General features: G+C 41.9%; 1 protein-coding gene across 1 annotated transcript in view; it reads left to right on the top strand.

Moving 5' to 3' along the window:
- MYH10 (myosin heavy chain 10) overlaps positions 1 to 26158 on the top strand; it is a 2709460-nt gene that overhangs the window by 2266512 nt on the left and 416790 nt on the right. The window contains exon 32 of the mRNA XM_044086713.1: positions 12419 to 12631. Within this exon, the coding sequence (XP_043942648.1) occupies positions 12419 to 12631 (213 nt within the window). The remainder of the gene's footprint in view (positions 1 to 12418; positions 12632 to 26158) is intronic.

The raw sequence follows: 26158 nt of genomic DNA, 5'->3' as shown, positions 1-26158 counted from the left end.
ATACAGCAAATCTGTACCCTGGACTAGACTAGTTACATGAAAGGTGGGGAACAAGTACAAACATTGGCTTTTAAGCCAGCAAGTTGAAAGAGATGGAAAACTGCCCAAACGGCCAATAAACTACAATTTCTGGGCCAAAACTCACTCTTCCCGTGGAGGATCGGCTACCCAGTGCTTACCACTCCCACTAATAAGCTAGAAGACTTTCCTCCCAACACAGAAAGGCTTGGGGGCTCTGAAACCTACTAACAATCCTGGATACAGCAACTCTGTAACCGGACTAGGCTAGTTATAGGAAAGGCTTTCAAACCAGAAAGTTGAAAGAGATGGAAAACAAAACTGCTCAAACAGCCAGTAGCTACAATTTCTGGGCCAAGGACCACTCCTCTTGTGGTAGATAGGCTACCTGATGCTTACCACTCCCACTGATAAGCTAGAAGGCTTCCCTCCAACACGGAAAGGTTTGGGGGGCTCAGAAGCTTACAAAGAGTCCTGGATACAGCAAATCTGTACCTGGACTAGACTAGTAACAGGAAAGGTAGGAAACAAGCGCAAACACAGGCTTTTAAATCAGAAGGTTGAAAGAGATGGAAAGCCAATAAACTATTAATTTCTGGGCCAGAAACCACTCCTCCTGTGGTAGGTAGGTTACCTAGTGCTTACCACTCCCACTGATAAGCTAGAAGGCTTCTCTCCAACACAGAAGGGCTTGGGGAACAGTCCTGGATACAGCAAATCTGTACCTGGATTACACTAGTTATAGGAAAGGTGGGGACCAAATGCAAAACGGGCTTTTAACCAGAAAGTAGAAAGAGATGGAAAAACTGCCCAAACGACCAGTGAACTACAATTTCAGGTCCAAAACCCAGTCTTCCCGTGGTAGATAGGCAACCTAGTGCTTACCACTCCCACTGATAAGCTAGAAGGCTTCTCTCCAACACAGAAGGGCTTGGGGGGCTCAGAAGCTTACCAACAGTCCTGGATACAGCAAGTCTGTATCTGGACTTGACTAGTTACAGGAAAGGCAGGAAACAAGCTTAGAATTTTTTTTTTTGTTACAGAAAAGTAGCTAAATCAGCAGTAAATACAATTCAAATTGTAGTGCAGCCCAGCACACCCGAGCGTGTAGCAACACTACGGCAAATACAGTTCAAATAAATGCAGTTAAATTAACAAATGACTAAAAAACAAGTGCAGAAGGCAGTAAATTAGAAGGCTACTAACAAGCAGTAATAAGTGCAGAGTAAGACCGACTGAACAGATAATAAGAGCAGATGCATAAGATATATATATATATATATATATATATACACATACATATGTAGGTTTACTATTGAAATGTTGAACAGCACTACATCGACTGTACTATAGTCGAACACGGAAGTTCGAAAATAGTAATGTCGACAAAAAAACAATCTAGGACTGTGTTTTAACATGGGTCAAGGTAGGGGAGATGTTTGTAGTTCTGAATAATACTGAACACCTACCTCGACCCATGTTAAAACCATTCCTAGATTTTTTTTTGTCGTCGACATTACTAGTTTCTAACTTCCGTGTTCGACTATAGTACAGTCAATGTAGTGCCATTCGACATTTCAATAGTAAACCATTTATGTGCGTGTGTGTGTGTGTGTGTGTGTGTGTGTGTGTGTGTGTGTGTGTATATATATATATATATATATATATATATATATATATATATATATATATATATACAGACACTTTTTTTTTTTTTTGAGGGAAGGAACAGAGCAGGATTAAGAGGCTACAGCGGTTGTCCTTCCCAAATGCTCTCTTTGTACACAGTAGGAGTGCCTGAAATCAGAATATGATCTCACTGCACTCAGTTGAGTGAGCAAATGAGGTGGGCCCAGAAGGAGTATCCAAATACAAATCTACAAGAGGGGCGGGCAATTTCAAAGCCACCAACATTAATACCAAAACAAGAACAGTGAGGGTGTGTGGGGAATTAACTGTAGAGAGACAGCCACAACTTCAGTTGTTAATCAGTGAAAAACACAAATAAATTAAATGCAGTACTGTATGCAAAAGAGCAGATAAGTGTACTTAAATTCTCTTATACGTCCAGCTAATTTCAGGTTAATGTTAGCCGGCCAAAGCTCTGATATTAAGCCGTTTTTGACTGTTCAAAGTATTTCAAAGCAAATAGCCAACAGACATTTACAAAGTATATTAGACTAGGCATCCTAAATCAATTGGCAACCTAAGGTAAGGGTCAAGTTCAACCCTGCCTCCTCACTTACAAAAAACACAAAACAACTTAATGCGACATAGGGACAAAGCGTGAAAATCCTGGCACAAAAAAGAGAAAATTCTCCACAATACATCAATATGTAGAACTATGCACAAATAAAAAAAAATGACAGAAATTACTACAACATTCTTCAAGCTACAACAACCCCAACCTGTTTTGTTCATCTCTACATTGCCTGCTAAACCCTGGTCTCTCAACCTTTTCCTAAAAACACTGACCCTACTCATTCTATTGCCAGACATTACTCACTTTCTAAATTCTGTAACTTTAGTAACACACCACATACACACTTTTTCCAGTCAACAACCCACTTCCCTACTTCCATCTTGTTCCCATTCCCTCATCATACATCAAAACAACACCTACTGAAGCTTAAACCCACTGCCCCAGATGCTGACAACTTCCCTCCAAAATACTTAAAAATGGCTGCAGAATTCCTGCTGTAACCAGTCTTGATCTTAATTAACAGATTTCAGCTTAGAAAACTGCCCCTATCATCTGAAAAAAGTATGTTATCTCTCTTCATAATGGAAGTAACTCCACTGATCTCACTAACTACATCCCATTGTCATTCTATTCCTGTTAAATACTTGGAGTACATGTAAATACTACTCCTCAAACACATCACCGACAATAGCATACTCTCCCAAATCCAGCATGGGTTCAGATCCCACCATAGCACTAATACTGCATTGATAGATTTTTCTAACCAAATTAAACAGCTCAGGGACAAAAGAAAGAATGTTTCATCCCGTATTCCTTTGTTTACCTAAAGCCCTTGACAGTATCTCTTCTGTTGCTTCTGTATATTGACTGTCATCTCTACGCCTTGATCATTCTTCCTTCTGTTTGTTCCAGCTATGAAGCAGTGCAAGGAAAACTTCCTGTACACACCACCATTGAAGTCCCACATGGCTCAACTCTAGGTTCATTATTTTTATCAGTAATCTAAACAAAACCTCCAATGAAACTGCTTTTATCCATTATGCAGACAACACCTCGCATCTGTACAGCAAACACCTTATCTGTATCTCAAGTTCACGGCAGAACAAAATATCTTTTTTTCCTCCGTTGAGTTCTTGCTGAAAAAGACTCATGTCCTCTTTAACCCCCCCCCCAAAAAAAAAAAAAAAAAAAAAAAACATGCTGATTGCTATAAATACGTTTACCAACAGCAAAAGTAACTTCTTTATTTCATCAGCCAACAAAACTCGCATCATACATGTCCTTCACACAAAAATCAGTGCCAACGTTGATGAGCAGCCCAAGTTTGGCTTCCATTTCCGGGAAGCTAGCCAAAAAAAAAAAAAATGGCACTGTTCAGCAGAGCCCCCCCCCCCCCCCCCAAAAAAAAAGAAAAACTTAGGTGCATCCTTTCTTCTCCTTTCACTTTTATAAGCAGTACCTGTTTTCACCAACCTACAATAGTCACTTTTAACAAAATAACAGTACTATAACAAAAGCGCCAGGTTTGCTGCTCACCACAAAGCAAATTCACATCACTACCTGCTACTGAAACATCTCTCTTAGCCTGAACTATCAAACTAGCTGTTTACCACATAGCTAGTACTAGTCCATAAAATGTATTGCAGACTTTAAAAGTGCCCATCCTTACTTAATTTCGTAAAACCAGGTAAAGCTCATAGTTCTGCTGGAAATTCTTTTTATCTGCGTATCTCGAATTCGTCCCCACATCCATTAAGCAACATGATAATACACAGACCTTCCAGTCCCATTTAAAACTTCACTTAACTCATAGTTCTGTATTTGTGTAGCTCCTTTGGTTCCACCTTCACCACTCTCTCTGCTTGGCTATCCGTATTTTGGAACTATGCAAAATAGCTAGCCAATCTCTTTCGACTTATTTGTTTCATGTTGTCTCCTACAAGATCACAAGTTATGTCTATCTCTTGCTGTACTCATGGTTATATGTTGATTATTGCTGGCCTGCACAAGTCTGAACGGTGGTTTTCCTTCACAGTACTACTTAAGCATGTCAACATGAGAGGAGAGGTGAGGATGGCACAACAGTTAAGGTCTTCACCTCACACATACAAGGTTTAATTCTAATCACTTGGCTGCTAATTAGGCTTGGGAGCTTCCCAAAAAACATAAAATACCTATTTTTTGCTTGATTATACTGTTTAATGCACTTTTTATTGTGTTCTGCTTACTTAATACTGTATTTTCATACTATAAACTAAACCACTATTTGTACTGCATTTGACTGCCTTACTGTGCCTGTCAAATCCTATTTTCTTGCTATTTTCACTGTTTGCAAAGACATTGTTGCTACTTTTCACTGATTGCAAAGAATCTGTTCTGTTTATTTTCTCACCAAACAGTGTTTTAAATAACTGACTTGTTTGCTGTTTAAAACATTCTTTAGTGTCTCCTTGCTATTTTCCCGCTGTTTAAAACAGTCTGTAATGTTTCTTGTCTGATTTAGTGTAGCTAGTACCTGTAGCATAATCCAGATACAAGTTTGCTGCACCTGGGTCTGTTTGTAGTGGCTGTTGTATTCTGAGCACATTTTCTAAGCCATCTTTGATCGAAAGGTGCCCTTCTGCACCCTTGTAAGAGAACTGGGCTGATTGGAACCTGATTGGTGATTGGTCTAGGGCTTTGGAGTAAGCATCCTTATTTGTTCTTTTGAGTTTTTTTTAAAGTGTAAGTTTTTAACTTCTGGTATTCAAGCCTCACTTTTGAGCAAGTTTCTGCTTGTTTGTGCATCGTGTAGCACTGCACACTGACACACAATTGTGCACCATAGCCAGACAGATAATTTCGACAAATTTTCCCTTGGATACAACTGTAGTACATCAGTGTAGTCCTCATACATCTCCAGACTAAGAAGTATTGGTAGTGAGCTGTGATCTATTAAACCACCAGCCAAAAACCCTGTCAGAAATACCCATCTGTAGACCACCTCCTAGATCAGTCCTGAAAGCACCCCATTTGTGATAACAGTTCTTCAAACCTAGCATTACGGACAGTTGGACTACCCTTGTTTCTCTTGCCAGCCTTGTTGACTTGGGTCTCCTGAGGTAGTGTAGCAACTGCCTCATGTACACTTTCAATAATTGGGTTCATTTTTGGTGTCATTCAAAGGGGATCCCAACTTGGTTGACAAACATCACTGCTTTGCCAGAGATGGTTTGCACTTGACACCACTAGGCTTTTAGCTGCTGGCAAAGCCTCTTTCCTCCCCCATAGTGCCTTTTTAGCCAAGGTTACAAACAAAATTGCCAACTTGAAAATTACCAACCTTAACAATATAAGTGTTATGCTGCTAAAACACTAGGATCTTAAACCAAAAACTTCACTCCAGGAAGCTCTTCTGTCACTGGAGGATGTAGATGTCTGTGCGGTCACAGAAACCTGGTTCATGGTCTCTAAGAGTACCCCTGCCTTCCAAAGCTACACTGCCTTTCAGACCACAAAGCAAACCTGTGAGAACCAAAAGAGTTGGTGTTTCTGTCTATATTCGAAATAAATTCACCTCCTGAATAGAATAGTTAGACTGGACAACTCCAAGTTCAAGTTACTGTGGATAAGACCCCCATTCAAGTCATAGTTAATTGTAAATTCCCCTCTGTGGATCATGGTGTGTACGAGGCCTACTTGACCAAACTGGAGTCGATCCAAATATTGCCAAACACACTGGTCATGGGGGATTTCAATTATCCCACCATCAACCGTGAAACCTACTCTAGCCCTAACTCATTAGCGCAAGAGTTCCTTGACTTTAACTCAAATGCCCTGGGACAAATTGCTCAAACACCAGCAAGAGGAACAAACATAATATATTTGGTCCTCACTAACATGACAAACAGATGCACCACCGCATCTGTCAGACACTCAGTTAAATATGACCACAAGTCAGTCTCCTTTGACCTGGAACTAGCACCACCACATCTGTCGGACCCTCAGTTAGATATGACCATAAGTCAGTCTCCTTCGAGCTGGAACTAACACCCGAACCCACAAAGTGCAAAGTCAGACAAAAAAAATAGCTTCACCAAAGCAAACTATACACCCCTAAGGGAAGGTATAAATGCATTCCAAGCCCCACCCTCAGCTAAAAGTGGTAACTATACCAAAGCCCTTGTACAATCCCTTGTATAAGTGTATATACTCTGCTGTTCCAGAGAGAATCAAAGCCAGAGCCCCAAGTAAAAAAAAAAAAAAAAGAGAGAGAGAGCGAGCTGCCCTGGTGGACATCCAGCATCAACAAACTTTACAAGAAATGCAAAAAAGTTGCTGTCTTAAGAAAAGTAAGGCAAGACCCCAACATTGGAAAAGACCCACTACGGCCTCAGCAGGCAAATAAGACCACATGTCAAATCCTCTAAGGGTAACTTTGAAAAAAGCTTGGCAGTCACAGCAAAGGATAACCATAAGGCCTTTTACAGCTATGTGAAGGGCCGATCTTGTCTCCTGAACCTGATTGACTTCTTCGAATCAGTCTCCAGAGCTGTAGACGAGGGTAAGGCGGTCCACACAGCCTATCTGGACCTCACCAATGCCTTTGACACCATCCCCCACTCTGGAATCATAGATAAACTTACTAAGCTGGACATAAATCCCTATGTCACTCAATGGGTTGCCAACTGGCTTACTGACAGAACCCAGACTGTAAAAGTAGCTGACTCCAAGTCCAGCTCCAGACAAAGTGACAAGTGGAGTACCTCGGGATTCAGTCCTGGGATCGTTCTTGTTTGGCATCTACTTCTCTGAAGTACAGGCCAACACTAAGGAACTCTGGCTAACAAAGTTCGCAGATGACTGCAAACTGGGAGCTATTATTGAATCCTCAAATTAAGTGGATATTCTACAAAAGGGCCTTACAGAAACAGATGCTTGGTGCCAGAGCGATGGGCTCAAGCTTAATGCCAAGAAACATATAGTTATCCCCTTTGGGAAAAACCATGTACCCATCATTACTGATCCTGCAGAGAAAGCAAACCTGCTAGTGGAGAGATTTGGTGAAAATTTCACTCCCTTATCCCCCAAAAACCTGTCTCAAACCTTGCCCCCAACTTCCCTCCACCCTACATATCGGAAGAGCAGGTCGTTAAAGCCTTCTCTAAGGCGAAAGACACAGAGCCTGTATGGGACCAGATGTCATCCCAACCTAAAACATGAACTAGCCATCACCATTAAGTACCCTGTGGAATCACAGCCTAAGCACAGGCTTCGTCCCTGCAGAATGGAGAGCAGCAACAGTTATTCCCCTCCAGAGAGGTGGCTTGGCAACAGACGCAGGGAATTGTACACCAAATAAGTCTGACCAGCCTCATCTGTAAAGCCGTGGAACGTATAGGTTCATAGGTTGGTACTGGGCTATCTGCCTGAAGGCATATATTAGCCCAGCCATGTTGTGCTGTATTCATTTCCCCTTTAGTAGTTCCCTAGACCCTTGTACTAGCAGGTAGTACCCTTGGCCCCTGTCTAGTAGTGCTGTTGGTGTGATCCCCGGTGTGAACTTTGTTACCCATCCACTCATCAAGGTTCCTCTTGAAGAGTGATAGTGAGGGGCTCTGTCTTATGTAGATCGGGACCCTGTTCCATAGTAAGGGAAGTCTCTGCGAAGGGAATCTATCCCTCCAGCATGTTCTATTCATTGTTGTGTTGAGGTTTATATCCCTAGAGTGTGTAGCTCGAGTAGATTTGGTTTTGCTGAGATGGAGCATGTTCAACAGTTCTGGGTTGGACATGGCTCTGTATGTTAGACAGTATGCAACAGAGAACAGTTTTAGCTTTTTCAATCGTGCTGCATAGGGCAACTGTTTGAGGCCAGTAATCCTCTTGGTTAGGTACCTCTGTGGTCTCTCCAGCTGCTGGAGATGTCTAGCCAGGTACATTCCAATTGGTGCATTGTACTCAATAATGGGTCTGATGAGGGAAGAGTAGAGGGGCACCATTACATCCTTAGATCTTAATGCAAACCCTTTTGTGATCAGATGGGTCACATAGAAGGATTTTCTAACCACTTTGGCAACATGGTTATCAAAGGAAAGCTGACTATCTACTTGGGTCCCTAGATCCCTTATTTCTTCTTCAGATTTCAGGGGATTACCTCCTGTGTTGTAGTTTGCAGGTACTCTGTTTTTTCCAAAGGGATTACTACGCATTTTTTTGCATTTAGCTTGAGACCATGGCTTTGACACCATGCATCAGTCTCATTTAGGCTCTTCTGGAGGATCTCCATGCCGGCCGGAGACACTATTATAGCACCAAGTTTGCAGTCATCCGCAAACTTAGTCAGCCACAGCCCTTCCGTGTTTGACTGTACGTCTGAGAAGTATATGCCATACAGGAGGGGCCCCAGGACAGAGCCCTGAGGCACACCACTCGTTACTGGTGTGGATTCGGACATGGATCCCGCTACTCTTACTTTATGGGATCTGTCTGAGAGCCAGTTTGTGATCCATCTTGTGACGTAAGGGTTTATGCCCAGGCTGGTGAGCTTATCAATAATACCTGAATTGGGGAATGGTGTCAAATGCTTTAGCAAGATATCATTAATGACCTTATAAATAACGACATAGGTGACCTCCAAACCATGGATCTGACCCAGTTCATCTTCGTCGAGGGCAGATCCTGCCTGTTAAACATGGTGGATTTCTTCGAAAATGTGACCAGGGCCATTGACAAGGGCATATCTGTGCACACAGCATATCTCGACTTGGCAAAGGCCTTCAACACTATCCCACACTCGGGCATTACTGATAAGCTTTGCAAACTGAATGTAAACCCCTTTGTTGTAAGATGGATTGCCAACTAGCTCACAAACTGGTCACATACTGTCAGTGGGTGACTCCACATCAACCAGCAAACCTGTCACCAGCTGGGTGCCACAAGGGTCAGTGCTGGGCCCCCTACTGTTTGATATATACATCTCAGATGTTCAGGCCAAAACTAAGTGGCTATGACTGACCAAGTTTGTGGACGACTGCAAACTGGGTGCGTTTATTGAATCCCCAAATGATGTCAGTATACTTCAGGAAGCTTTTAGCAGACCAACGACTGGTGTCTTAGACATGGTCTCAAACTGAATGCAAAGAAATGCATCATCATTTCCTTAGGTCAAAACAATGTCCCTTGACACTATCAAATTAACAACAATACCCTGTGTACTTATGAAGTGGTAAGAGATCTGGTATGACAAGTAGACTGCGACCTTAACTTTGACCACTGTGTGTCTAGTGTAGTAAGGATGGTTTTCTACATAGCACACTTGATTAGCAAAGACGTCACCTCTAGAGCAATGAAGGTTACAACCCCTCTATATCAATAATCAGGCTCATAATTGAGAGTAGCTCTCCTTTCCGCATGCACCTGCAGCACTTGGAGAGACCTCACAGGTTTCTAACTAAGGTGATTAAGGAACTCCAGCATGTGCCTTACACAGACAGACTAAAGTCCCTGTTACTATACTCAGTATCATATATAGACATTATGGGAGACTTATACCTGGCTTACAGAGCAATCTCTAACCCATACCTAATGAATTTGCTGCACACCTGTTCCAGGGACCTAAATGTGGCCTGCGACTTGAGTAGGACATGCTGGAGGGACAGATTTCTCTTCCAGCAACTGCTGCTTCTTTGGAATAGGCTACCAATTCATATGAAGCAGTGCATCTGTATGACGCTGTTCAAAAAGAACCTGGATGAGTGGATAGGGCACTGTAAATTCTTACTGGTGTAGCGCCCACAACCCTTGTAGATATGGGCAGTAATTACTAAATACAGTCCTGGGTATTGACTAGCGTATTTATAGTATTACATTGGGATGAAATGGCTAGACTTGAAATGACGTCTGGGTCAATAGCCAAGTAACCTCCTGTGATCCTATAATTGTATGATCTGCAAACTGATTACCTAGTATTTAGAGGTTCATAAGTAAAAACTAGGCTAAGCTGCCCTTGTAGGCCATTTTAAGCCTAGCCAATTTCCCTTTTTCTACTCCTATTAACTTTATATCATTCAGTTAGAGATTGGCCTTAAGCATCCCATTAATTGTGAACCTATGCAAGTTTCATATTACTGGAAAAGATTGTAACTGTACTACTGTTTATCCATTAATCTTCATATTACTGTAAAAATGTGTGCATGGAAGTTTTATATTACTGTAAAATGTTCAAATGCATATGGAGATTTCTTCCTTGCGCCTCCACTGAAAAGGAGCTACTATTGCCCAGTGGACCTTCATGGTTAACAAAAGCAAATATAGAAGTAGCTAAAACATGATTGATGCTTGGGAGAGTATTTCGCAGTTTAGCAGCATAGACATTGTATAGGTGGGACACCATTATGATTTTTAGATTTTTGAGTAAGCACTAGGTGTTCATTCAGTGGATGCAGTTCTGTGTGGGCTGAGTACAAATTTAGTAACTGGTCAGTGGCAGAGCACATCTTGAGGATGATGTGGACAGTTTTTGAGTGAGTGTAGGCTGGTAGACTGGCAGCTCCAGCCAGTTAAGGGGCTTAAAGTGCAAGAAGTTTGTTTAGGTTGTTCTGTTAATGTGGTTACTTGCAAGTTTTGCAATCTTTATTATACGATGTGTCTAGCTGAAAAAAGTGTAGGTTAGAATTTGAGGCATACAGGATATTAGGGAATAGTTAGGTTTGGGTTATGATCTTGCGTACATGGTTTGATGGGAAAAGTTTGACTCTATAAAGAAGTCCTAGTTTATGGTTGTGCTTTTATGAACAGCCTATTAGATCTGCTGATCAAATTTTAATCTGTGGCTACATATACCCAGTAGTTTTGTATTTTGTACTAGCTCAATTCTAGTATTAAATCTGTGGCTACGTATACCCAGTAGTTTTGTATTTTGTACTAGCTCAATTCTAGTATTATCAGCTGAGAATATTTTAAGTCACAGTAATTTGATTGCTGGGTTGAAGGTGAAAATACCATTAGCTCGTCTTTCTTTGGATTTGAGAGCAGTTTCATTTGCTGAAGCCGTTTTACAGATATAGTAAAAGAATGCTGTAGGTCACTTTGGAGCTGTTTGGCTGAAAAGGCTGCACCTATTAATGTTGAATCATCTGCATATTGAGTGTTAAATTTGCTGGGAGAGAGAGGCTGTATGCATTTTATTTCTAAATATATTCGAGTAAAATGTCCTTATTGAACACTGTGGTGGTTTCCAGAGGAGTTGACAGTTTATTTGCCCAGATTATACCCTGTTGTAGGTGGCGAAGGGGTGTCCTACACCGATTGACTGTACTGGTTGTGAGGCATAGATCCTTGATCCTAGATAACGATATTAGATGTTAAATTGTATCAAACGCTTTGAGGGCATGGCGCAGGTGAGTAAAAGGTGAGACAGAAGGAGGGGAAAGTAAAATGGTAAATGCATTGTGTTCCTTCCCTTCTCTCATTTAATTGCACTTGGCAGGCATACACTTTCATTGTCTTCATATTTGCCTAATGCATTTAAGGAAGGTACCCAGGTGAATTACATTGTGTTTTTTTTTTTTTTGTAAATCTTTTTATTCATTTCCAAAAAGAAATCATGTATACAGGTTATTTATGACAGTGAGGGTCCTCCCACTGAACTCATTTCTTGTTTATATAGTTTCTATTCTGTATACACAATGTTCTAGGAGAGACCTAATAGATCGACTGCAAAAGAACCTCTTAAGCAGTCAACTGAAAGCTGCCAAAACTTGAAACTATTTTTCCCTAGCGGCAGCCATGAGAGTTTATGTAAAGCTGTGTCTGGGCATAAGGGGGTTATGAAGGTTTTGAAATTTCTCCAGAACTGGAAATTTAAGAGCTTTGCTATCCCTAAAAGGCAGTTGATGTTTTGCAGTTTACAGTTTAGTACTTCTACAGACCATATTCCCTTTGACTGACTTAAATGGAATAGGTCTACAGACCATATTCCCTTTGACTGACTTAAATGGAATAGGTCTTACTATCTTTTACTCAATTGATCTTATAGTTCCATCTACCCTAAATTGGATTTTGCTTTCTTACTGCCATTTATATAAGGTTCACAGTAAAAAAACATTAAAGATTATAAAGGGTGTTTACTGTGTTGTAGAAAGTCTGTTGTGTGAGAATGGTGGATAGAAATTGGTGGATTTAATATTTTTTCCTTCGTCCTTTTATTTATTTTAGATGCTGGCAGAAGAGAAGAACATTTCTGCTCGATATGCAGAGGAGAGGGATCGTGCTGAAGCTGAGGCCAGAGAGAAGGAGACCAAGGCACTATCTCTGGCCCGAGCCTTAGAAGAAGCATTAGAGGCCAAAGAAGAGTTTGAGAGGTTGAATAAACAGTTGCGTACTGAGATGGAAGACTTAATGAGTTCAAAGGATGATGTTGGAAAGAGTGTAAGTTTGCTACATGCCACATTTTTGAACAGGAAAAAGATACTTCAAAGCAGTTTTCATTAATAAGATTGGTTAAGTTGTTTTTACTAATGATTTCAGTTGTCTGCTGGGTAAGTGGGCCAGAGTCGGGGCATCTATCTTGGATCCTTTGGAGACTTAAATTGGGCATAGACATGGGTAATAAAGAGTAGGACAAGGCATGCTTTAGACATTTATTTTTCTGATGATGCATTTACTGATTGGCTAGTTTGGGAATCATGTATGCTTTATGTAGCTCCTTGAGGGGAAAAGTGCTAATGTGACAAGTATATAAGTAAGGTGATTGAGGAACACAATGCCTGTAACATCTTCAAGCCATTGCAGCCATGCTGACCCTTTTGCTACCACACCACTGAAGATATAACTTTATCTTGTTAGCCAGCAGTCCTGTACTAGCTGATTCCTTCCTGTGATGACAGGGTGGGATGACCAGTAGAAGGAGAGGAGGTACCACTAGCAAGTAAATAAAAAGGGGGGATAGCTACATAATAGTTGTAGTAATCATAATGGTAATAATAATAAGGCAAGTCTGTAACAGTAGTGTTGAGGGTTGCACAGTGTTAGCTGCCCATTGTATAACTATGCAAGATAATTTGTCATGCTTAGCTGATGTTCATCGTGTTACCCTGCTGCAGTCATCACACTTGGGTTATCCTGTCGTCAGGCGGTCCCACATTCGGCCGTTTTTCCAAAGTCTTGGTCCAATGTCTGTTGCTGTCGCCTCATCCCTGACGGCAGTGCGCCAGGGGTATATATATATTGCAACTGACGCCATTTTCTTCAGTCTTTCTTGCCGTGCGGTGCCCGAAGCAGAAGCAGTTCGCAAGTGCCGGTCGGCCAACTCCTGAGATTTTCGAATTCGAATTTCAGACCGAAGTCTTCTATAAAGCTAAGTACCCCATTGGGGAAACTTTTCTTGCCTCAGACCAATGTCAGAAAAAGTTAACAATTGTATTCCTTGTGGGAAGCAAATACCTCATAAGGATTTTCATTCTTATTGCATACCTTGCCTAGGCCCTGATCACGACGTCACTTCTTGTCGTTTTTGTGCTAGATTTAATAAATGTACTATTAAAAGACGATTTGATTTCGCACAAAACTTTTTTGGTAGAAAATTTAATTACACCATGCCGTCGGAGCTACCGACTACCAGCGTGTACAAAAAACGCAGGAACAAGGACCGACAGCCCAGGCCTAAGCCCGATTCCGAGGCCTCGGTTGATCCGGTCTCCGGTTATCAGTGAGGCTCCGATGCAGCCTCTGACTACCGCAATTCTGGAACCCGAGACCGCTACAGATTTTTTGGCGGAGTATACTAAGCCGATGCAGCCTTTTACTTCAGGCCATTCCGACGATTTACCTTCCAAGGACATTGGTGCTTCTGAAACGCCATCGGTTTCTGAAGGTGTTTTCAGACCGACGACTCTTACAGTCAAAACGTTTTCCAAGTCGAAGACTCCTTCTAAATCAAAAAAGGCTTCACTTCAGTCTCCTGTTCAAGGCCCTATGCCTAAGAAACAGATGCTCAAGATGGCTGAAGATTTTATTTCTCTTATCAGGGGTTCTCAGCCTCCTCCTGACAAAAGGCCTAGACAAGAGGAAGATTCTGCTTCTTCTGAACAACTGTCTATTTCTTCGGGTTCCTCTGAGGATCAAGACTATTCCTTCTCTCCTTATGAAGATTCTGATGCTGAGGACTCCATTCCCTCCGCTTCCCCTCCAGAAGATTACTCTTTTGGGGAAACTTTACACACTATGAGGGAACATTTTCACTGGGAAGGTCAGGATTACTCTGATTCCAAGAAAAGGCTCAGAGTTTCTTTTACTCCCCCAACACAGACCCCTAGCCATCCCTCCTGTTTTGGACATTGTGGATGATGTCTATTTAGAATCCAGTTTCAACCCTGACTCTCTATCTCCTGCCCCGGCCAAGCCTGACAGATACTACAGAGTACCTGATTCCCACAAATTCCTGAATTGAAAGAAGTACAGGATTTGTTGCACGCCACCGAGCAGGTGGGCAAACATACCTTACAATGTGGGTTTGATTCTTTAGAGGCCTCCTGCAGAGCAGCTGTCACTGGATCAGTTATACGTAGGCATGCCTGGTTAAAGGAACAAAGTCTGCCTGATCATGTTAAAGCAAAATTACTAGATGCTCTCTTACAGCAGGATGTTCTTTTTGGTGTTAAAGCAGAAGAAGTTTTAAAGAAAATGGAAGATAAGGCAAAATCAATGCAGACAGTCAAAGATTTCCTACAGGTACAACCCCCTCGCTTCAGCAGAAACTGGCCAACAAAAAATTGGTCCTTTCCAGCCACTGACAGGCCTCAGAGGGGTAAATGCAGGCGCCCAAGGGGCAGAGGACAACCACAAGCTCAGTATATACCTCGCCAATGGGGCACTCCAGCCCAGAAGGGAGGAGAAGACAGGTCTCAAACCACCAGAAGGCAAACTCAATGACTTTCACCTCAGCTGGCCAAACAAAGCTCTTTTGTCAGCCCCCCTGGGGGGAAAACTAGCACTATTTTCAGACAACTGGCACATGATCACAAAGGACAAATGGGTCCTGGACATAATTTTACGAGGATACAGATTCCACTTTCACACCTTGCCAATAAAAAGAGGAATGCCAAACATGTCACAAAATCAAAGGGCAGAGGCTCAAAAACAAATTACAGCTCTCATGGCCATGAGAGCCATTCAAAGGGTACCAACTCAAGAGCAAGGCCAAGGATTCTACTCAAGACTCTTCCTAGTACCCAAAAAAGAAAATGCTTGGAGACCAGTTCTGGACCTTTCAATTCTAAACACGTACTTACAAGTTCCCAAATTCAAGATGTTAACACTACAGCAGCTACTTCCCATGTTGGGCAAGGAAGCATGGCTGGTAATGTTGGACCTCAAGGAGGCATACCTGCATGTCCCAATCAGACAAAGTTGCAGAAGATACCTCCATTTCATTGCAGGTTCAACCCATTATCAATTCTCTGCGCCCAGAGTATTCACAAAATGCCTGGCACCAGTAATTGCATACTGCAAACAGAGGAATTCAAATATTATCCATACCTGGACGACTGCCTCATCCAAGCAGAAAGAAAAGACATTCTCCTACAACATCTGGCTTTTGTCAAGCATCTACTAAATTGTCTGGGGTACACAGTAAACGAAAAGAAGTCAAAACTAGTACCCTCACAAAAAATGACATTCCTGGGTGCCAGCTTGGACACAACGGCCCAGAAGGCTTATCTTACACCAGACAAACAATTACAACTGACTCAATATTTCAAGTCAATGGCAACAAAGACCCAATTAATTGCAAGAAATATTCTGCAGGCTTTGGGCTTCATGTCATCTTGCATTCTGATAATACCATTTGCAAAACTGCATATGAGGAAATTACAGTGGTACCTAAAAAGCGTATGGTCTCAACACAGCCACAGCTTGGACACAGTGATATCTCTCATTCCCTGCCTTCAACAGGAATTTCTATGGTGGGCACAGGCATGTCACCTCAACAAGGGTCAGCTTTTCACCTTGCCCCCACCCAGGCAAACTATCACAACAGATGCTTCAGACTATGCCTGGGGGGCACACATGGCAGGGCAATGCATTCAAGGCCTATGGACTGCAGAACAAAGAAAACTGCACATAAACCAAAAAGAGATGCTAGCTGTACAGAAAGCTCTGACAGCCTTCAAGGATCTACTACAGCCAGGACAACTTGCAATAAAGACAGACAACACCACAGTAATGTGGTACATAAACAAACAAGGGGGCACACATTCCTACCCTCTTTGCAGGCAAGCAATAATCTTATGGAACACAGCTCTGACCTGCCAAGTTCAGTTACAAGCTCAATTCCTGCCAGGACAGAAAAACACATTGGCAGACGACCTAAGCAGAAACATCAAAGATCCCCACGAGTGGAAGCTAGACCCACAAATATTTACAATGATAACTCAAAGATGGGGCCTACCAAATATAGACCTGTTTGCCAGTCCTCAAAACAACCAGCTGACAAAATTTTGCACAAGGACATTCCACCATCAAGCTTGGAAAGTGGACGCTCTCTCCTTCAGTTGGAAAAACCTGATAGCATATGCCTTTCCTCCATTACCTCTTCTCACAAAGGTACTTTTGAAGGTCAAAAAGGAGAAACCCTCGAATGATTCTCATAGCCCCAGACTGGCCACGCCAGCACTGGTACCCGCTACTGAAGAATATGACTCAAAGCCCACCATGGATATTGCCTCAAGTACCTCATTTGCTCATGCAGCAGAACAAATAGATTCTACACAGCCAGATCAAAACCTTAAACCTGGCTGCATGGCAAATCAATTAAGTATCCAACCTGCGCCTCTCCTGCAAGCAGTACTGGATGTTATTCTAGAAGCCAGGAGGCCAAGCACCAGGAAGGCTTACTTGGACAAATGGAAAAGGTTTTCTGCTTGGAACCAAGCTAAAGGCCAAGATACAACTCAGCCTCATATGCCTCACATTCTGCAGTATTTAGCTGAGATGTTGCATAAAGGACTTTCCTTCTCCTCAATTAAGATCCATGCATCAGCTATTTCAGCTCACTACGACACAAATCCACCTTTATTTTCAAATCCTCTCCTAAGGCAGTTCCTCAGAGGGGCAAAAAACATTAGACCACCTAGAAGAGCTCCTACACCAACATGGGACCTCAACTTTGTTCTGGAAAAACTGCTACCTCCCTTTGAACCAGCTTTTTCTGCAGACCTTCACTTCCTATCTTGGAAGACTGCCCTGCTCCTGGCAATTACTTCTGCTAGGAGAGTCTCAGAATTACAGGCATTTATGGCAGTGGAACCTTTCCTCATTTTTCATCAAGACAGAGTTTCCTTACGAACTAATCCTTCCTTCATGCCTAAGGTGGTATCCAGTGTAGCTTTAAATCAAACCATCCACCTACCCACTTTATTCCCCAATCCACAGAACAAAGGTGAGAGACTCCTGCACTCCTTGGACATTTACAGGCAGCTTCGTTACTACTTGGATAAAACTAAGGCTTTCAGAAAAACTGACCAGCTCTTTGTTTCCTATGCTACAGCTTCTCAAGGGAGGGCCATATCCAAGCAAACCATTTCTAAATGGATAGGCCATTGCATACGATTCTGCTATACCCATCATGGGAAACCAGTTCCTCCTACCATTAGATCCCACTCTACCAGGGCTACAGCTACCTCTACAGCCTTTCTCAGGGGGGTTCCTACCAAGGAAATTTTAGAAGCTGCAACTTGGAGTTCTGTACACACCTTCACCAAACACGATCACTTACCTCTTTATTCTAAGTCTAGGGCAGGCTTCGCCACTGCAGTTCTGCAGGGACTCATTGCCTCCACTAACCCTCTATGATGCCTCCACCCTACCTTAGCTTTGGGACTCAACCCAAGTGTGATGACTGCAGCAGGGTAACACGAAGAATATAGTACAGTTTTGTACCTACCATAAATGTAGATGTTTGAGTATTCACCCTGCTGCAGTCCAGGTTACCCTCCCTCCAACCCCTCTGATCTACTGGCTAAATCTTTGCTATGCCTTACTGATGTATTTGCTTGTAGCTGAAGGGATTTTGTGTCTGTACAGTGTTCACACCTTTTGGTACTAATTTGGGGCACCTGACATCTGGGGCAAGAAAAACTGAAGAAAATGGCGTCGGTTGCAATATATATACCCCTGGCGAACTGACGTCAGGGATGAGGCGACAGCAACCGACGTCGGACCAAGACTTTGGAAATCCGGCCGACTGCGGGGACCGCCTGACGACAGGATAACCCAAGTGTGATGACTGCAGCAGGGTGAACACTCGAACATCTACATTTATGGTAGGTACAAAACTGTACTTTTCAAATATGTACTTTTGTGGGGACCCAATAATTGAATTGTTTTGCTCTAAATTTGTAATCAAACTGTTGCTTTCCATTCTGAAAGCTTATCGACAGTCTGCCCACTATCTAGTCAGTTGTCTTGTAATGGCAAGGGGCAGGCTTTATTGCCTACCTGAGCAGTCCAGAAACTATAAAATTGTGCCTGTAGAAGAAGCACTGTGTTCGTGGTAAACAGGACAAGTAGTTAATCTAAACTTGAATTCTTGGGAATGTTAGGTGTTGAAATATCCCTTAATAACACATTTAGTCTGGGTTTTGTGTGACCTGCTTTAAGTTTTGAAGCTGTAGTCACAATTTCACATTAGTGGTGGGCCACTGCCTGTGTGACTTGATGATATGCTGTCAACTTTTTGGTTTGTGTTTGAGCATTATTAGCATGCTTCAGTATGGGAACCATTTAAATATGCACATATTTATTGTAATGATGTGGAAGCTTACTCTGATAATTGTAACTGTCATTCTGACTGGCTTTGGGTGCACCATATGTGCTGTTTGTTTTTAATTTGCAGTAGATATTATTTTGTGATATCTCCCCCAATTTTCCTATGAATGTTTTATTGTTAGGATGTTAGAATTTATTTTATATTTTAAAATACTTAGCAGAAGTAACACTAAAGGAATGATTGAGTGATATTGTATATATTTGATTTTTTCTAATATATTGCTAATTTTTTTTAATGAGTGTTGATGTATAGTTAAGACAGATATTCTTTTTTTTTTGGCTCCTGCTTTTAATTCTGAGCTAAATAGCAGTGGAAATGATTTTCCTGGTGACCACTGAATGGAAGTAAATCATGTTCACTCAGTCTTGACAGGTGATAGTGCATTGTCAGCATAATGAATTATTTATTTATGCATGCATGTATATTTGTTTAATTGGTTGGTGCTGTTGTCCAAAGGCACTCTTCAGGCACAACCCTGCCATCTGGCAATAAGAGACAGTATTATAGAAAAAAATACACATGCAAATAGCACCAGCACTATAAGCGAAAGTAACATTAAAGAGAGAATTGTACAACGAAATTAAAATAGCGTCAGTAACATAAGTAGCATTATGTTAATAGTCGTAATGTTGCAAGGACATGGGCATATGTATAGTATATTAAAACATGTATTATATTTAAAATGAACACACGTGATAAGATCATGTGTTTGGAACTACAGGAGGAAAATGTGGGTGGGTAGAGAAGCATGTTCACAAATGAAGTATAGGTGGGATGTGGATGAAAACAAAGCAAGAAAAAGATGTAGTGTACACATTAAAATAATAGAACAAAGATTCATGTTAGTACAAAACTGAATTAGATTTAAACTTAATGGCATTTTACTAGCTCTGTTTGACTTTATGTACAGAGATCATATTTACCCTTCTGAAAGACTTTCTATTTTAAGGATGTGTATCTGAATTGTTCATATTTATTAGAAAGAAGCATGTGGGTTATCTGCTTTGAATGTAACTAGTGTAAGGTCTGGGTCCTTGGTGGGGACAATGACATTTAAGTTTAGACTTTGGTAAGTAAAAAAGTCAGATTACTTTTACTTTATTGATGGAAACTGGGTTGCTGAAAGTGAAGGTTATTCTTACAAGCAGTCTGTTAAGGAAGATTAATCTTGCTGTAAAAGACTGCTTGTAAGATTAACCTTTCCTGTCAGTAATCCAGTTTCAGTCAATAAATGTGTGTGTGTGTGTGTGTGTGTGTGTGTGTGTGTGTGTGTGTGTGTGTGTGTGTGTGTGTGTAAAATCATATCTATCAAATTATCACAATAATAGCTCAGAAAATAACATTGGCACCTTACAGCAAGAGGTTCCCTTGTTCAATTCTTGGCTGGGGTGCCTTCTGTGTTGAGTCTGAGTAGTCTCCCCTGTGTTCATGTGAGTTTCCTCTGGGTGCTCCGGTTTCTTCCCACATTCCAAAGACATGCAGTAGTTAGACACACTAAACTAGTCATAGTTTTGATTGTATGTGTATGTGTGTGGTACAGAAGGACTGTGGCAAGGCTAACCACCCGACAGTGTAAACATTCGCTTTAGATGATGGTCATTGTTGATGTGACGCTTCTGACTCCATGTGCAAATATATGGGAAAAAATACATTTATTGATGGATTTCAGTTATTAACCGGAGATTCTATGTTGGTCCCCATCCATCTGTCTCAACAATTGGGTTGTCAGCCTTGAGGCAAATCGCTACCATCAGCACTTTCACAGTTTTCTCCAGTGCTTAAATTCTTCCTTTACCATAATGCAGTGCCCTATGACTACTTATAAATTTGTTTTGCAGCTTTTAATGTGCAGACGCAATTTTCCAGTGGTTCGCTTGAGTAGTATTTTCAGAGAAGTGAAATAATTTATTGCACTATATTCTAATTTCTTTTGCTTCTAGAATTGTATCTTTTGACTTTAACTACATTTTTCTCACTTAATTTTGTGAGAATTTTTTAAAAATAATTGAAATCTTTCCATTCAAAGGCCTGCCCAAGCCTGCAATTTTCACTTGTTTACAGACTTGGCCATTGAGCTTATTGATATGGATAAGGCATCAGGTTTCAAGAAGTGTCTTAAGTGTGGACACAGAATCCCTCCTGGGGGACCATCAGTGTTTTTTTCTTCTCCCTGAACATCTGGGTATTTCTTGCGAGATTTGTTTTCCCTTCATCCAGCAGGCCCTTTTGTATAGAAAGAACAAGTTAACTCTCGGAGTCGTCCTCTCCAGTTCAGCAAGAGATTCAGCTGACTCTTCTAGTGAAACTTTGATCACTCAGCAGCTCAAAGATGATGAGAAGGAGATTTGAAAGTCAACATAAAAGGACAAAGATAAGGCTTGAATGTGTCTGTGTGCGTGTCTGTGTGCGTGTGTCTGTGTGCGTGTGTCTGTGTGCGTGTGTCTGTGTGCGTGTGTCTGTGTGCGTGTGTCTGTGTGCGTGTGTCTGTGTGCGTGTGTCTGTGTGCGTGTGTCTGTGTGCGTGTGTGTCTGTGTCTGTGTCTCTCTGTCTGTGTGTCTCTGTCTGTGTGTCTCTGTCTGTGTGTGTGTCTGTGTGTGTCTGTGTGTGTCTCTGTCTGTGTGTGTGTCTCTGTCTGTGTGTGTCTCTGTCTGTGTGTGTGTCTCTGTCTGTGTCTGTCTGTCTGTCTGTCTGTGTCTGTCTGTCTGTGTCTGTCTGTCTGTGTCTGTCTGTCTGTGTACATGCATCCAGCATGGTATTAGCTTGTGTAGGTACATACACACACACGCACACACACACACACACACACACACACACACACACACACACAAGGAGGGGAATGGCAGAGGCATAAGTAAAGAATAAGAAAAGGGAAAAAGACCCATGGAGTCTCAACCATGTCTGCCCTGGCTCTAAAGATAACAGAGTACCCTTCTTCCCATTTGACTCTCCCTATCCTCAAGTCCCATCTTCTAGTGACTCTGAGACTATTGCCAACTTGAACTGTTCACTTGAGTTTTATCTCCCTGCTTTCTGCCTTCACAAAGGAGCTTTCTAAATTTGTTTCCTCCCTATACAGCATCCATTAGATCTTACATGGGGTTAATTGACATAGATTGGGAAAGAATAATGAGAGTATTCAAGAAGGTGCAGATACATGGGAGAGTCATCCCCTGTCCTTCCATTCTGAAGGCTGGTCCATCTACTCCCCTTATTTTTGTTCTTCCCCAGTTCCAATCTCTGACCAATTGGTTTTAGACCCAAAGTTTCCACCTGTTGCTTATCTGTTGGAATCTACACAATTGGAGGTATTTAGTGTCCACAGTTCCTTTTATCCATTTGACTTCAGAGTCAAGTGGGTCATAAAGCCAAAGGATCATTGCCAACTACCTGGGTCAGGGTTAGCTCCAACGTGTTTGGGCTTGTCTTCGGGTGCCTTGGCACTTGACACTTGTTCTGTGGTCTTGGCTTTAAATCCAGCCAGATCATTGGCTCTGGGGATGCATTCTTCTGTTCATTCAACTTTGGATTTGGAGTTGGATCAGAGAGTACCTCACCTGGTGCCTTTGGCTCCAACCTCTAGTTTCAAGGCCTTTGAGAAGATTTTAGCCAGTCAGTCTACATGGAAAGAGGGCATCTCTCATATCTCTGTTCTTTCCATACTACTCATTGTATCTGTAGCCATCAGCACTCATTGTTGGTGCAGTCCCATTGTTCCTGTCCACAGGAAGGGGGACTGGATATGCTTAATTAAACCTTCAGGATGCCTTCTATCACTTGAAGATTGCACCGCAGTCCAGAAGACATCTCTGCTTCTGGCAAGAAGTCTGTCTGTATTCGTTCCAAGCATTGCTCTTTGGTCTTACCAAAGCCCACCAGATATTAACCAAATGCATTGTGGTAGTAACAGTACATCTCAGACTGCAAGATTTCCAAGTGTTGCAGTATCTATACAACTGGTTCCTCATTGCAAGCAGAAAAAAGTTTCTAATCCTAGCAATAGACAATTTACTCCACTCCTGTTGATCTTTGAGCATCTTGATAAACTATGAAAAGTTAAGTTTGCAACCCAATCAATCCCTGGAATTCACAGATTGTGATTTAGATGTTGTATCTCAGATTCTAGGGTTGATACAGTCAAGGCTGACTTCTTTTCACTTACAGGCATAGGACATTTTCAGTTCTCATACACTGCAAGCATGTCTAATTCTTTGACTACTGGGATTCACAGCGGCTTCACTTGCCTTGCTTCTTCATGCATGATTATTTGAGGGTTGTTTATTAGACACCGTCAGTCCAGTGGTCTCTGTTAAACCACCCTCCTCCTCATCCAGTCAGACTGTCTACTTTGTTGCCATTACATATCTTGGTGGATGAATTTCACCCTGGTTCAAGGACATTTGTCTGTGTTCCTTTTTGCCATGTCCATGGATACCAAGGGGGTGGACATTAAAAGAAGAGGATGGTTCAAGAAATGTGGGACAGTCTGGAGGCCTGTCTTCATATCGGTATTCTGGAGTTGAGGGCAGTCCTCCTAGTTGCTGCAGGCACTTCAGGACTTCCTTCCTTAGTGTGTGATTTCTTTCCAGACTGACAACACTTGTGTTGGGGGGAATCCCTTTCTTGCTATATCAAGAATCCATGAGAGTTTGGCAATGGGCATTTTCTTCACAATGCTTTCAAACGGCAGTGCACATATCAGGCTGAATATCTCCATCCTCATGCCTTACAAGTGGTTCCTCAAAAAGACAGTGGTAGTAGAAATTTTCAACTACTTCTCCAGCCTTGTTGCAATGTCTTCGCATCTCACACCAGTTCAAAATGCAGCAAATTATTTGCCCTTATCCCTCAAAAGGATATATTCACCAAGGGATGGTGTGGTCCATACTTGGCCACCTGGTTCCTATATGCCCCCCCCCCAATTCTACAAATAAAATTCCTACAGAAAGCTTCAGTGTACAAACGTACCTTTAGCCCAGGCAAATTTGGTTATTGTACCTATGCCTTCATCTTTTATGACTACCATGGGTCGTGAATCCTAAACTAGATCTTCTGTTTCATCTATCCAGCAAGCCTCATTCAAACATCATATCACTAAAACTAATCTAACAGTTTTACCAATTGCGGTGATGGCCAATGATTCCTCTTTGCCTTTTAAAGTAGTTCAAATCTAATTGGTCTTGGCAGAAGCCCTCTACTCAAAATCTACAGTAACAAATGGAAAACGTTTACTATTTGGGTTATTGGCAATGTCCTAAATCCCTTTATCTGCGTCTTTTTTATCTAGGACGTCTTAGTTAGCCACTTCCACTCAGACCCAAGTTACTCTACCATCAAGATTCAACTGGCAGCTATTTCAGATATTCACACTAGGTTATATTCATCTCCTACCAAAAGATTTCCAAAACCTTTTTCAAAGGCACCTTCCTTTTGAGAGCCCCAGTAATTAAGGATCCAGCTCCTCCTTGGGACGCATGCCTCTTCTGCCAAGTTGAAGTTTTTTCTTGGAAAAGTTTGTTTTTGGTGGTGGTGATGTCAGCCAGATGAATTTATGAACTTTCAGGCCTTGTCTTGCAAGCATTTTACTTGACCTTTCACAAAGAAAGTAACTCTTAAGACCTAACCCTACCTTTGTACTTCAGGTATCTACAGACTTAGTTTTAAATCCATCAGTGTATTTGGCCATCATTTTCCCCTAATCATTCTAGCAAAGGAGAATATATCTTGCATACTTTAGATGTACATCAACTAAGATTCAATTTGCATATCTCAAAACCTGTATGTAAGGATTTTCAGCTATCCGTGTCATTTTCTAAGGTCAAGTTGTTGACCGGATTTTCTAAAGTCACCTTGGCTGGATGGCGGTCTAATTGTATTACATTTGTCTACATCTGAAAGGGTTTGTCTTTCAAACCAACCAAAAGCACACTTCGCTAGATCTGTTTCTACTTCTGCTGTCTTTTTCCAAACACTCATCTGTGGATGATACTGTACAACAGCAACATGGTTCAACAATGTATATATTTGTCAAATATTACAATTTGGAACTCTCTTCCAGATCTAGAGTAGCATTTGGTTCCACCATACTTGGAGGCATTCTGCCATGATGTCCCCCAGAAATCGTGGTAGCTACTGAATATGTCCCAGTTGTTGAGATGGATAGAAGGGACAAGGTAGGATACAAAAGTTAAGTCCTTCCATAATGTTAGATCCTCTCATTCTGTCTTGACAGCCCACCATCTTTCACTTTTCCATTATTGTCATGACAAATCATATTTTGTTCTTTGATAATCATTGTGGACCTTACTTGAAGCCATTTTGTCTTTTGGTTTCCTACTTCCTTGTGTCTTCCCATCTGTTTTAGGGGTGCACACTACGTGAAGAAAAGTGGCAGCACATATTATGGAAAAGGGAGAGGTTGAGCACTGGACAAGTGTTGCCAGCTCAAATCCAACTCAAAGCAGATTACCTGTTTGTCGGGACTGATGGACAGGAGCAACAAAGATCCAGTACTTTGATGTCCTTCAAGGATGCATCTGCAGTCATAACAAATGGGTTGTCCTGTCGTCAGGCAGCCCTTTGGTCGGCCGGATTCCAAAGTCTGGGTCTGGCCTCGGCTGGTGTCGCACTTCACCCGACGTCATCTCTGCTGGTCTTCGGGTATAAAGGCATCAGCCGACGCCATTTTCCCCAGTCTTTCTTGCCGTGGCTCAAGCAGAAGCTGTTCGCAAGTGCCGGTGGGTCAGTCCCAGAGATTACTACTACCGAATACTACTTCGAAGACTTCTAAAAAGCTAAGTACCCCGTTGGGGACTCTTTCTTGCCTCAGCCAATGTCAGAAAAAGTAAATAACTGTTTAACTTGTGGGAAACAAATACCTCATAAAGATTTCCACTCTTACTGCTTACCTTGTTTAGGCCCAGACCACGATGTAGCAGCCTGTTTAGCCTGTGCTTCCTTCAACCGACGAACGCTTAGACGTCGGTCGGAGTTTGCTGAACAGTTTTTCGGCTCAGATTTTGCGTACATTATGTCGTCGGATCCTCCGACTTCTCAAATTGTTAAAAAACGCAAAGAAAAAGACCGACACTCGCGGTCCGCGGTTTCGGCCGAAACCACGGTTAAGCAAACCG

The sequence above is a fragment of the Protopterus annectens genome, chromosome 10.part0 (assembly GCF_019279795.1).
Source record: "Protopterus annectens isolate FY-2018-M chromosome 10.part0, PAN1.0, whole genome shotgun sequence".
Classification (NCBI taxonomy): Eukaryota; Metazoa; Chordata; order Ceratodontiformes; family Protopteridae; genus Protopterus; species Protopterus annectens.
This window is presented reverse-complemented; position numbering and strand designations above follow the sequence as displayed.